Here is a 12,636-nt window from a genome sequence, read left to right as displayed (position 1 = left end):
GCATGGATGTACTGTATATCGTATACAGTGCAAATGCAGTATAGTTTATAGTACAAGGTGACGAAAGATGCATAGAGCAGAGAGTATATCCACATCTACACCAGACATGAGTGTCAGCATCTACAGCATTGTTCACTGATCGCGGGTTTCAGTGCCAAATAAAACATAAACAATGCTGTAGCGTACATTTAAGCAAGCCAAGATGCTTGTAGGAGATGACGACGTTGCACATCACGTGGGCCCCAGACGTCATTCTCACGCCTGTAGACGGCAGCAGGCGGTCGGGGAGGCGGAGGAGGAGAGAGGAGAGGAGAGTGCCTTCATCATCAGCAGCATGGAGCTCCGGGAGCGCTGCGCTCTCTGACCGCGCGTCTTCACACCCTTTCAGCCGAGACCACTGCCCAAACGCACACATGCAGGTAGGCGAGCTCACTCGGCTCTCAACACGCTCCCGGAGTCTATCATTCACCCTCATCTTCATGCATTTAGACACCGAAGACGCGCCGCCTCCTTAAAGCGCGTTACCTCTGTGTCATTCGGCTGAAATGACAGCTGCGCTGTACCGGGGCTCTGCGCTCCAACACCAGAACACCAGCTCGCTTCTTTGTAATGTAGCCGTGAAGAAAGGTGTGTGTTTAAGAGCGTGTGTGTTAAGCACCGTGCTAAATGCGTGTAGGATCGGAGGCAGGTGAAGTATGTAGGAGGCGTGAACAGCCTGATGATGGCTATATGGAATTATTTGGCACTCATCAAGCTATACTAAATAATAATAATAGATGTGGTCATCTATATCCATTCTTCATTTACTATTGCTGCATTTAATGCATTATACTAAAACTGCGTTGCTTTTTAAAAGCCCTTTTTACTTGACCTCTTTTAATGGGGTATGATTGAAACAAGCTAGGGCTGGGCAATTTGACGATATAATATCGATATCATGATAAATTATGAATCTTCCTGAGATATCATAGTGATTGCACTATCTTTTGAAATCTGTGATACTCTCTGATCTCTTTTTTCTGTTACTGGACTGGACTTTTATCATTACACATACTATACGATTATTATTGTTTTTTTTTTTAAATATTATTTCAAACCTTTCAGCACTAACTGATTGTAGACATTAAATAAAATAATTGAATTGAATTTTTCAAATTGATTTATTTATTTTTATTTACAGCACTATTATCAGCATCTAGCATATAGGGTCATACATATCACGTGTTATAGAAATGGCTTCATGAACTTTTGTCATATCGCCCTCCCCTAGAACAAACTCTACATACTAGGGATGTACTTATTCAATACCAGGCCCGAGACGCTGGACTGGTTTTGGATAGGATTTGACACATTTCCTGATTCACTGATATGAAGAAACAGATCTTGCACATAAATACAGGACACATCTTAGATTTCTATCAATTTTGCAATGGGAAAACTGGGATTGGTGCATCAATACCTAAAATGGATAAAAGCCTCCTCAATGATTTTTTTCCTCAATGATTTTTGCCTGACATAATGCCTGAGTTATGCTATTTCAAACATTTGCATTGTCTTGCACTGCTTTGCTATAGTTACCTTTGATTTTTGCATATATGTCAATAACTACAACTACTACTACTCTTTCTTTATTGTAAATATAATATATTTTATTTTATTTTATAATATTATTGTCCTCTATCTTTGAGATAAATGTAAAGAGAGCTGTGTGCACTGATAGCATATGGATAGCATTCATGATATAGCATTCAAGCATATGTACTGATTATATGTAGAGATATGGTTAAAAAAAATAAACCAAACTAACCCAAAATTAAATAACAATGAAATACACATTATACTGCTGAAATGAAACATACTGTATGTCTAAATTAATTGCTAAATATATTCACCAATTCACCAACATATATTGCTAAATATAAACACCAAGTTCAGGTTATATGAGTAGAAAGGTATATATAGTCTCTCACGTGGTGGTGTGCACTTTGGAAACACTGTGGTGAGGCTCTTCATTATAAGTTACAACAGGCAAGATACAACAGGCATTTATAGATAGAGATAGTTAAATATTTTATAAGAGAGCCACTGCTGTAGAAAGCTTTCCACGATGCCTGAGTTCCTGAACCAAGAAGTTTCTGTGTGTAACCCAACTTTAAAAGGTGCTTAAGTTATTAAGTGACACATTTCCATTCAGCCAACTGCGCTTAGAATTAATCACTATAAAATACATTTTATCATAACAGCACTAGTCATTCGTAGTAATCTTCATCGTTTATCGACTCCTGGCTATCCATGACTGTAAACTCTACAAGCTTTTATATAATGATAATAATTTTGTGGGCAAGATACCAGAATTCACAAGACCAAGCACAGGAAAAAAAAGATTTCTTCAAGTGTTCTTTGGATAATTAGGAACCCTTTAAATAATCATTTAGAGTTTCAACTTCATATCTTATAAGAATGAAGGACTTCTGAATCATACAAAGATCTCTGAGTACCACATTAAAAGACAAATGGTCATTTTTTTATGTTTCATCTAGAAACCCATCGACTAATTAACACATCAATTCCCGAGACGTCCCAGTGTTGTTAATAATAAAATCCATACAAAGCAGTCCATCGAATGTGATATATGATGATAATAATAAGCAGCTCCTCATTTTCTTTTACCAACCAAAGAGGCCGCAGTCTTGTGCATGCTGTTTCTATGGGGTCATGAAACCAAAGTTTGTGAATTCACAGGTTCACCTAGATAAAGTTGGTGCAAAATGAAAGTAACCTTTTCTGGTAGCAAGCGTGTATCTTTCGTGTCCCATATCCCTTATTCTTTAGTGAATTGGTTTTTCCCAAAATAGTGTTTTTTTTTAGGTGGCTCCTATATCAAAATAGCAAGGTGGTGCAAGTTGTAAATGTTACAACTAAACCTTAGACGTTGGCACCTCTTAAGTCCTAAATATTAATCAAATCTGTATGCTAATGTGATTCTGTTATGGTTCCAGTCATAGAGATACTAAAGCAGCTCTTATCTTAATGGAATAATTGGATTTCAGAGATATTATTTTGAGCCCTATTACTATTCTAAATAGAGTAAATTCCTTGAGTGGTTGTCTGGGTCACTTTAGCAGCCTGAGGGCTTTAAGCTATGAGTCATAAATACAAATTCATTCATTGCACCAGCTGCTTGTTTATAACCCAGCAGTCCATATTCATCACCTGGAAAGCTCTCGTTGGACTGAAAACATTTCTCAATTTGTTTATTTTCCCCAGTAGCTGAGTCATTTTCTGGTGGCTAGAGAAAAGTGTATGGCAGATGTAGGTGAGTTTTTTTATACGCTTGGCCTCAGTTACTGCTACTGCAGAGAAAGTAGAACCCTACACTGCAGACATGGTTATAAATCACTGTTCAAGTGATTTTGGATTGTTTTCATACTCTTGAGGAAGTATTATGGAGGTAATGTCAACCATAAAGCAGCACACAGTGTGGGAGGAGAGTATGTTGGTATCACTTACACACATTACGAGTTAACAAAAGCTTGTTTCAGCAAGGTCAAGTTACACTTTTAAGAAAATAAGTGCTCTGGCTATTTCCCCTGGGCATTCACTGATGTTGTCTTATTGTTTAACATAACTGGCTACAATTTAGGAAGTGTCTTGTTAATTGTTTGAAAGCAATACCTTTAAGGTGGTTGTGCATGTCAAAACTATTCATCCGGTGAGCTACAGTTCTCAGTATTAGGGACAGAAATAGCATAGTTGCAGGTTATATCTTTCGATTAGGGTGGTGATAAAATTGTGTATTAAAAAAAATAACTGGTAAACATGTGGAATGGTTAAAGATTCTTTTTAATTATATCAATGATAAACATCATGAATCATCTGGAACTTCAGAGATGGTCAAAATCCCAATAACCATTAAAAAATTACAGTTTGTTAGTATGTTTATTTGCATATTTTCCGATATCAGCAAAGGCCAGCATGGCATTACAATCAACAGACAACATATTTGTGAAGAGACAGACCGGAAGTTAACTGGGAAGAAACACGCATATTGAGGAGGAACTACTCAACAACATCAAATTCATCAAAATTTCGACTACTGGTTGCCATATTAATTAGTTTATTAGTGGGTGTGTATATATGTATCATATCATACAAGATTAAGAAGTAGCAGTGTGTGCTTGTCACGGTTTGTCACGTGTGTGCAGTGTGTGCTTGTCACGGTTTGTCACGTGTGTGCAGTGTGTGCTTGTCACGGATCACATGCAAGCTACTGTCTTTGCTCCCATTGCTAGTCACTGCTACAAGTCACTCAATATTTGCTCAATATTACTTTTCCCAGCTTTGTCACGTCACTGGACGCACCCACATCTATTCACCAATGGTCGCTTGTCACACATGTTGCTGGAAGTTACCAGCTTTAAGGAAATTGTATGGGCTCTGGTTGCTTTGTGACTGTGAGTCGCTGTATGGGTAAATATAGCATAAATCATTTCAGCATTATTAATTAATAGAAATTAATAATTTCTATTAAGAAATTAGAAATTCAAAATAGGAATTAATAGAAGTATAGGTGGATGTATTATTAGTGGCAGCTTGTTCATAGGGGCAGTCAGGGCAGAGCCTGACCATTTATATATGCCATTTACCAAATTTATCTTCATACAATCCTTATCCACAACTGAATACATTTAGTTGCTATCTGACTAATGAAAGCCATTGATTTGTTAATCTTTGAAAATGTTGGGCAGCTTGCTTACTGCTCCAGTTATTATTAAACCAAGTGGTCAGACTATGTCTATGCCATTATTAATATCTATAACATTACTATAACATTATTAATAATCCTACCACGCCAATAGCATGAGCCACTGCTGTCTTTACCATAAGCTTTAGGTTTCAGTCCAAAGCCAAGGCAATGTTCTAATGATCACAGTGCATGAAAGTGTACAAGTGTGAGGTCACTGGCTGAATGATGTGAGCAAGGCACCCTGATGATCATCTTGGCTCAGTTGATGCTGTTGCAGGTAGATGGAAAAGGTGCTAGCCTGTTAACCCATGCTTCACTCCGAATAAAACTGCTGCAGCCGCTGTACTGATGGAAATTTCCCACGTGCACACAGAGGTGTGGTCATTTTCATTGTGTAAGAGCTGTGCTGTGATCACACCTGTTAGCAGGATTTGAGAGGCTTCTGTAAGCAGAGATTATCACACTGAAACCCACAAGAACAGCTCTGCGCTGGAGAATCGGCACAGATTAAAAAGCCATGCTGAAGTATTGATGTGATATTTTTATAATTGTAAATGAACTATTTATGATCGCAGATTTTTCAATCTAAATGATTCAATGTTCAGCTACTTATGCTTTTATAATGAGGAGTAATGCTTTTTTTCTGAATAAGTCAGCGTCATATTAACTGTGTACAAAGATGACAGCATATATAAAATTGCATCTGAATGCCCATGATAAAAAATAAATGTGAATAAGTTTCAGTTTCAGTTTCCTGTTACTGTAAACATCCTCTGGCTCTCTGTTTCTGGGGCCTCTCATCCTTTGCTGTTAGGTTTTTGGTTAATAATGTTTTGAACTTATGGGCCACTGTAGTCTTGATTTGATGTATAGCCCTCATGCCCAGTAAACTGTTTCCGCTCAGTTATCTGAGTCAATATCAGGTTAGAGTTAAGTCACATGATGGTGAATAGGATGTCTCTGTATATTTTTGCTTTTCCGCTTGGAAGGAAAATTATAGACTGATGAATAACTCAACTACAAATAATTATCTAAACACATGCTATATAAACCACACATTATGCTTGTTGCTCTGGAGACATTGTCAGAGTTGAGTGAATGCAATATAAATGTGCAGTTAATATAGCATGTGCTTAGATTATTATTGGACGCGTGCATGCCATTAGCCTGGACTTTATTTAGGTTGCTCTCTATTGGGTGATAAGATGAGAAATGATGAAACAATGAACAAGAGATTCATCTCTGTATTTCAGGCAAGTGAAAGCCAGTCAGTGCTGTAACTAAGCTGTCCTTGTGCCTATATGCTGATAGTGCCGCTTCTGCATGGGTTCTCAAGGTCATTTAGGGGTAGACACTTATAGCATGTTTAAACAGGGAGTGGCGGTAGAGTTCCATAAAGTCCCTAGCCACAGGGGAATCATTTAAAAACCATTACTAAATTATTAAAATTGCTTACGTGGCCCAAGTGTTAGTCTTAAGAAGCTTTTAGTATAAGCAAAGAACCAACCAAGGAAAAAAAAAGTGTGTCTAATGTGCACAGATGTACCATGACCGATGTACACTTTAGAGGAAGTCTCTGGCACATTTCCAAAATGTACACATTGAGATAGCCATTAATCCTACATCCTATGTGACTGCCAATCTGAGCACCTTGTCCTGAAACTCATGTAAGCGTTGCACTTATGAAAAAAAATCCATATATGCATTCACGCTAATGGAAGCACCATCATGTAAAAGGTAATGGTGATTATATTGAAGGTTATATTTTTATTATAGACGTAAACTGGGTTTTCGCCATTTTTTTTAGTTGCCTCAAAATCGTTTAGAAAGACACAGTGACACAAAACTCTTTCCTTCTCTTTTGTATCTGCTTCCATTATGTGATTTCTGAGTAGCCGTGAGTTACTTTAGCAGTTCCCTGTGGTAACTCATGCTGACATGCTTCATAAATCATTTGTGGCACTTTGATGCTTCGGTGAAGGCAAGAGGAAGTGAAATTCAAACACTGATCAGATACAGGAAGCAGATACATTTTTAATTTAGATGTAGTTAAGTGTATGTGATTGGAAGTGTTGCAGGAGCCTCCTCAGTCTTAGGGCCAATAAAGGACCACCACTGATTAGATTTTAATTTGGTTGTTATTATTCCTTGTGTCTCTGACATGGTGTGTGTGTGTGTGACATTGATCTAAGTGAAACAGGTAACGCATAACTGATAGTTTTAGACACTGTGTCTATGTATAAGTCAAATATACCTTACCCATCCACTCAGTACGTGTATGGTTAGAGACTAAAGCTCATTTTTCATATACATTGTATATATATATATATATATATATATAATTTTTTTTTCTAGCTCATCATCAGGGTCAGTTTCTGACCACAGGATGACCGCCGACTAGGTATTTATGGTCTGTGAACTTTGATAATAACCTCCAATAACGCTGTTATGCCTACAACACCAGCCACTACCAAGTCATTGTTTTTCTGAGAAAGCTCCAGCAGTCAAATAATAATTTAAGGCTGCAGGAGGTGAAATGAGCTGATATTTAAAATGGCCAATGATGTAATTTTTTTTTTTTTTTTCAAAACATGATGATCATTTCATGGAGTTCCAAAGGGCAGAAAATGTAAATAAGCTTTTTCTCCTTATGTTCCCTTACTTCATTGCTCAGGAATAGACAATTAGCTTTGCAAAGAAGGATGCTATTAATGCTACGTCCATTGCTACTGAAGGAAAAATCCTTTATTCTGATGTTTTGAATGTTCTCAAAGAAACCTGTCTTTAACAGTAGAGCTCTTGCACAAGAGACGTTACTTCTGTCGTGATGTTTTAAGGGTAATAAGTGACACAAAAACGATCCTTTAGTGAAGAAAACTTAATTTTGAATGATGTAGAGACATGTAATGAAAAAAAGCTCATTACATTCTTAGAGATTTTATCAGACATCAAATAAAAGGCATGTTTTGACAACAGCTATTACACCATCAATCACTTTTCTTCAGAGGACTTTCATGGAAGACTGTTATCCAGGTTTTCTAGAAATCTTTGGTTACTTTATATAACATTTATGATATTGACACTTACTCCATGGATTCTATAGAATGACCACATTCAGTTGGAATATTGACCGTGCCCCGGGTCTCTCCACCGGACATCATTGTCCAACTACACTAGTGCTCTCATGACGTTCCTGAAAAGTGAAGGTTATTATTATTGCAGCATACTTTTGGGTTTCTCATTGTTTTGGAATGGGATATTCCAGAAGTGCATAGGTCAATATAACAGTGACGGTGATTGACAGATATAACACGTCAAACATCGACTTAGAACTCAACAACAGTTCATTAGCAAGCGTTGCTCGTCCTCTCTCTATGTTGTTACCAAATAAACGCAGCAGGGAATCTATTTGTCAAGCATATTTATAGAGCAGGCTATTCTTTCTAGTGAATCATTTGCCTTCTGCAATTATCCCAAGTGGAAAACTGCTATTAATGTACCAGTGTGCACACAAGCCATCTTATCTTGGGAGCAATTAATAAACTCCTACCAACAGCATTACCAAAAGCAGAGTGATTGGTGTGTGGCTGGAAGGGAAACAGATGTCCTACATCCATGTAAACATCCCAGGGATATAAATATACGGATCAAATGTGCTTTTGAAGTGTTGAGGACTTACGCCTGTATGCACAGTGTGTGTTTGTATTATGATTGGCATTTTGATGTCACTGATAACATTGGTGTTGAATAGTTGACTTTCAGCAGATCTATTGCCTTATTAATGACACATATTGATGTCAGAGGTCAAGTGTTTTTGAGTCATGTGGCCCAGATTGGCTGGATTGGCTATAAATGCACAAATGGGAACAAATGCTAGACAGACTGAGGTCCTGTCATGGCTTGACCTTTTCCCGAGTAGGTAGGTCTGTATTTGTGTTAGTTTGGCTTATATTCTCTTACTATACGTTTACATTGATGAATGTTTGGGAGAAAATGGCTTTGTCCTTGTCTTCCCTGTCAGACTATTGCAATTAATCACACTGAGGTCTAAATTTGGCCCTGTTGCTCAGCTGTGGTACATATTCAGACATTGAGCACCTGCCCAGGTGTGATTACGAAAGTACAGCACAAATGAGACACAGCAGCATGAGAATGCAGTTTTTGAAAATAGCAAAAGAAAGCCAATACAACACTTTTAGTAGTACACTTACAAGTAGTAAATTATCGTGTGCTAAAGTCTTGAAGGTATTTTGGTTCTATTCCAGTGGACTTAGTTTGACAGAGTGCTGGTAAAGTTCCTGGCATTTAAATGCAGTCTGAATGCAAATTTGACCTTTAACTTGTTGGTTCCATATCCTTGCTCATGTTGTTCACAACTTATCAGAGCTTGTGAGACATGTTTTTCATAATCTCACTTCAGAAACCTTTACCTGTATGTGTCCTTTGATATCATACCATAGGTTACCATAATAACCAAAAAAAGGTCCCACTTTATAATCAATGTCTTGAATTACTGTGTAGTTATACATAAATTACACATGCTATTATACTTTAATTAATATGGATGTTTGTTCCGTGACATAGATTCACATTTTATGGAAATATGGATATGTAACTCAAACTGACAGTATATGACTCTAGAAAGGACATTATTCATGATCACACTCTCCGGTGTCATCCAAATGAGGATAGGTGCCCTTTTGAGTCTGGTTCCTCTCAAGGTTTCTTCCTCTTACCATCTAAGGAAGTTTTTCCTTGCCACAGTCACCTCAGGCTTGCTCATTAGGAATAAATACAAATAAATGTTAATATAACTCTAATATGAATCTTGAACTTTTTGTCTATCATTAATCTTGAATTTTTTGTACTATATATTTTTTATATAAATATATACTGCTTTAAGAAGCTGCTTTGAGAATGTCCATTTGCTATACAAATAAAATTGAATTAAATTATATTGAATAATTTATTGAATTGGTAAAGAAGCTAGTGCAGTTTATGTGGAATTCCTATTGAACAATATATAATTGGTAACGTGATAACTCAAAAAATATGATGGCTTAACACAATTATGGACTTTTACAGTGCCTTTTTTACTGTAAATGTATTAAATAAAGTAGGCAGTTCCTGTGTAGTTAGTATTCAGATATTAAAACAATCAAAATCTACTAGTTCATACTGGTGTCCAGTTACAATAATAAGCCTTTTTTTATTTCATTTGGTTTGTTCTCTTCAGAAATAACTATTTTTATGTTCCTGCTCTTTAGATGGAGAGCGGTTGGAATGAAATAACAGATAATAAATCATAATAGTGTTCTATACTTACAGTCAAGAGGCTTTCATTTGGTTGTCATCTTAGTGCTAATATTAGTTAATGGTTCACCTTTCCTGTCTTTCTAATAAAATGAAGCATGTTTTCTTTGAATATGACACTGCAGATTACCACCATGCTGAAAGGTCTTACGTCAACATCCTTCTACTTTGCATTGTGAATTTTAACTTGCAGAATTGTAGGGAAAATACTTTTTTTTTTTTTTTTTTTGCCTTCGCCCCATTTTATGAAAACCCAATATGTTTGGGTTTAAGTTTCTATACTTTCTTAGAATCACACTGAAAAATAACATCATTATGCAGTTAAGCACTTTTTAAAATAGCGTTTTCACTGGAGCAATTTAGATAAAAATCATAATGTGTGCATTGACAGATTTTCTATAAAAAATCCATCTGAATTCATGCTCGTTCTCATTAGATGCATTACAGTTTCCTGTATCATTTATGTCTAACAATACAGGTATTAGAGTCATGTATACAGGTAATAGAGACTCAATATAAATTGGGACCCTGTCATTTGCATTTCATTATAATTTCTCTCTCTCTCTCTCTCTGTCTCTCTCTCTCTCCCTCCCCCTCTCTCTCTTTCTTAGTTAGTAGATAGTTGGTGGCAGATGGTTAGTGCCTATCTGTTAATATGCCTATCCTGTTAAACTGTCAAGATTGTATAAACCATAGCTGATGTGCTGCATCTGCGTCAGTCAAAGCATTCTCAATAGTTATATTAGCTGCCTGTATAGTTTATGTGTACCTCCATAGGTATTAGAGACACTTCATAAGAGAGTGAAAGCAAAAAAGCATTAATATCAATGAGAGGAGGTAAAGTCATTCCACCTCTCCTTTTCTTGATCTCACAGAGCGAAAACTCGATAAAATGTCATATTATGGAAGAAAAATGTGTTATGATTTCCATTTCGCATTAATTTTTAGCACACGGTGTGATTCACCTCTATGCTGTCCTGAAACTTGCTGTTCACATGACATACTGTAAGTGCATGGAGGTATGGACTGGTATACACACAGCTTTTTGCTCTCTGTTCAGCAGAGGACTTCTTTAATGTAGAACTGCCTTGGGTAAATGCAAACAGCTGGGTGTTTTCAAGTAGATGAATATGTTTATCAAGGATTTGTAGTGTTATATCTGCTGATTTTGGTTCACATAATGTTTACACATATGGTTTTGGTTGAGAAATGGCTGATGTGTTAGTTATCTGAATCCCATGCTTTTACATTCAGCACTCCTTAGAGGCTGCAGTAGTGTGTTTATGTGTGTGTGTGTTTTTTTTTTTCCAGGTTATGCCACCCCACAGGCTGACTGCAAACCCAACGGTCAAAGAGAAGGGCTGATCTCAGACCCCCCCACACTCCTGCTGCTGTGCCCCTCCCTGTCCCCATGGCGACAGGAGGCCATGCCCCTGAGAAAGATGTTTTGATCAACCTGCATCAGGTAAGACTTGTTATTTTTTCTCTCTCTCATGCTGCTGTGGTGGCCATTGTTGTACAGCTTGCTGTTGTAAAGTGAACTCTTTAAAAATAGATTTGGCTTTTTTTAGCCTTCTTCCAAGTGGACTGGCTATGTATGTGCACTGTGCTATGATGTTTTTCCCTAGTGTAGTCTGTCTGAGCCAAGTTATACTCAAGAGACTTCTCTGTTATAATTCCATATTTAGAGAGAGAGAATGAGGCTGCATTCATGCTTATATAGTGAAATGACTCAAATATCTCTAATTAGAGCCAGAGCTGCTATGTCTCCTGAGCATTGGCAGATGGTGGGGGAAGAACTAGGGATGGAGTGGCAGATGTGTGACTGAAGTGCCTGGTTACACCAGAGAGAAAGGAAAGACAGTACCAAGCACAAGACAGTATCATCTACCATGCTTGCTTCTCGAGTGCCACTCAGAATGCATGGGACTGTCAATTTGGGTAGCTTAGTAGCTTCAGTGTAGCCTAGAGTATATATATATAGATATATATATAAGCTGTGTCCCGATTGACATACTATACTATATCTGGACAAGCTAGTATAAGCTGTTTCCCAGTAGATGACCAATAGTTTTAGCAGAATATGGTGACTTTTTAAAATGTTGAAAATTCGTCCAACCATGGGCTGTTTCACTTGTAAGATTTCTTGTCCATCAGAGTTTTATCAGCCATTTTAAACATTTTTAGTCATTAAGGATCAGCTCCTGGAAGCCCTGCCCTTCTTTCTGCTACAGAAGTAAAGATACGTCTGTTGAGTGCATAAAGTGTCCAATATTTCACACTTTGGTTTTACAGTTGAATAAAAGCATCATTCAGATTCTTGAAGTCAAGGTGGATTTCCAAGAATGGCTTACAAACATGGCCACCACAGACAATCACTGTATATAAAAACTCTTACTCTGTACTCTTGAAAAATGCTGTGTTTTTGTACCTTTGAGCCTTGATGGCTCATTGGCTTTCTGTTTTGGATCTAGTTTCTAGTTTTTGCTCTTGATTGCCCCGGTTAACATTGTTTGTTCATCACCTGACGCTTGCCTGAATCTTGACTTTGACTCTGGATTACATCTTTAATTTGT

At 37.2% G+C, this 12,636-nt stretch overlaps 1 protein-coding gene across 2 annotated transcripts in view; it reads left to right on the top strand.

Annotated features, from left to right (window-relative positions):
- The first annotated feature begins 271 nt into the window (after nt 1-271).
- The window catches only part of slc4a3 (solute carrier family 4 member 3), a 62,757-nt gene continuing 50,392 nt past the window's right edge, over nt 272-12,636 (top strand). For both annotated transcript variants that reach the window (XM_058391525.1, XM_058391527.1), the window contains exons 1-2: nt 272-419; nt 11,372-11,525. In XM_058391525.1, the coding sequence (XP_058247508.1) occupies nt 11,472-11,525 (54 nt within the window). In that variant the 5' untranslated portion in view covers nt 272-419; nt 11,372-11,471. The remainder of the gene's footprint in view (nt 420-11,371; nt 11,526-12,636) is intronic.

Source organism: Hemibagrus wyckioides, linkage group LG06 (genome assembly GCF_019097595.1).
Source record: "Hemibagrus wyckioides isolate EC202008001 linkage group LG06, SWU_Hwy_1.0, whole genome shotgun sequence".
Classification (NCBI taxonomy): domain Eukaryota; kingdom Metazoa; phylum Chordata; class Actinopteri; order Siluriformes; family Bagridae; genus Hemibagrus; species Hemibagrus wyckioides.
Note: the sequence above shows the minus strand (reverse complement) of the source record. Positions and strands in the feature narration are given on the sequence as shown.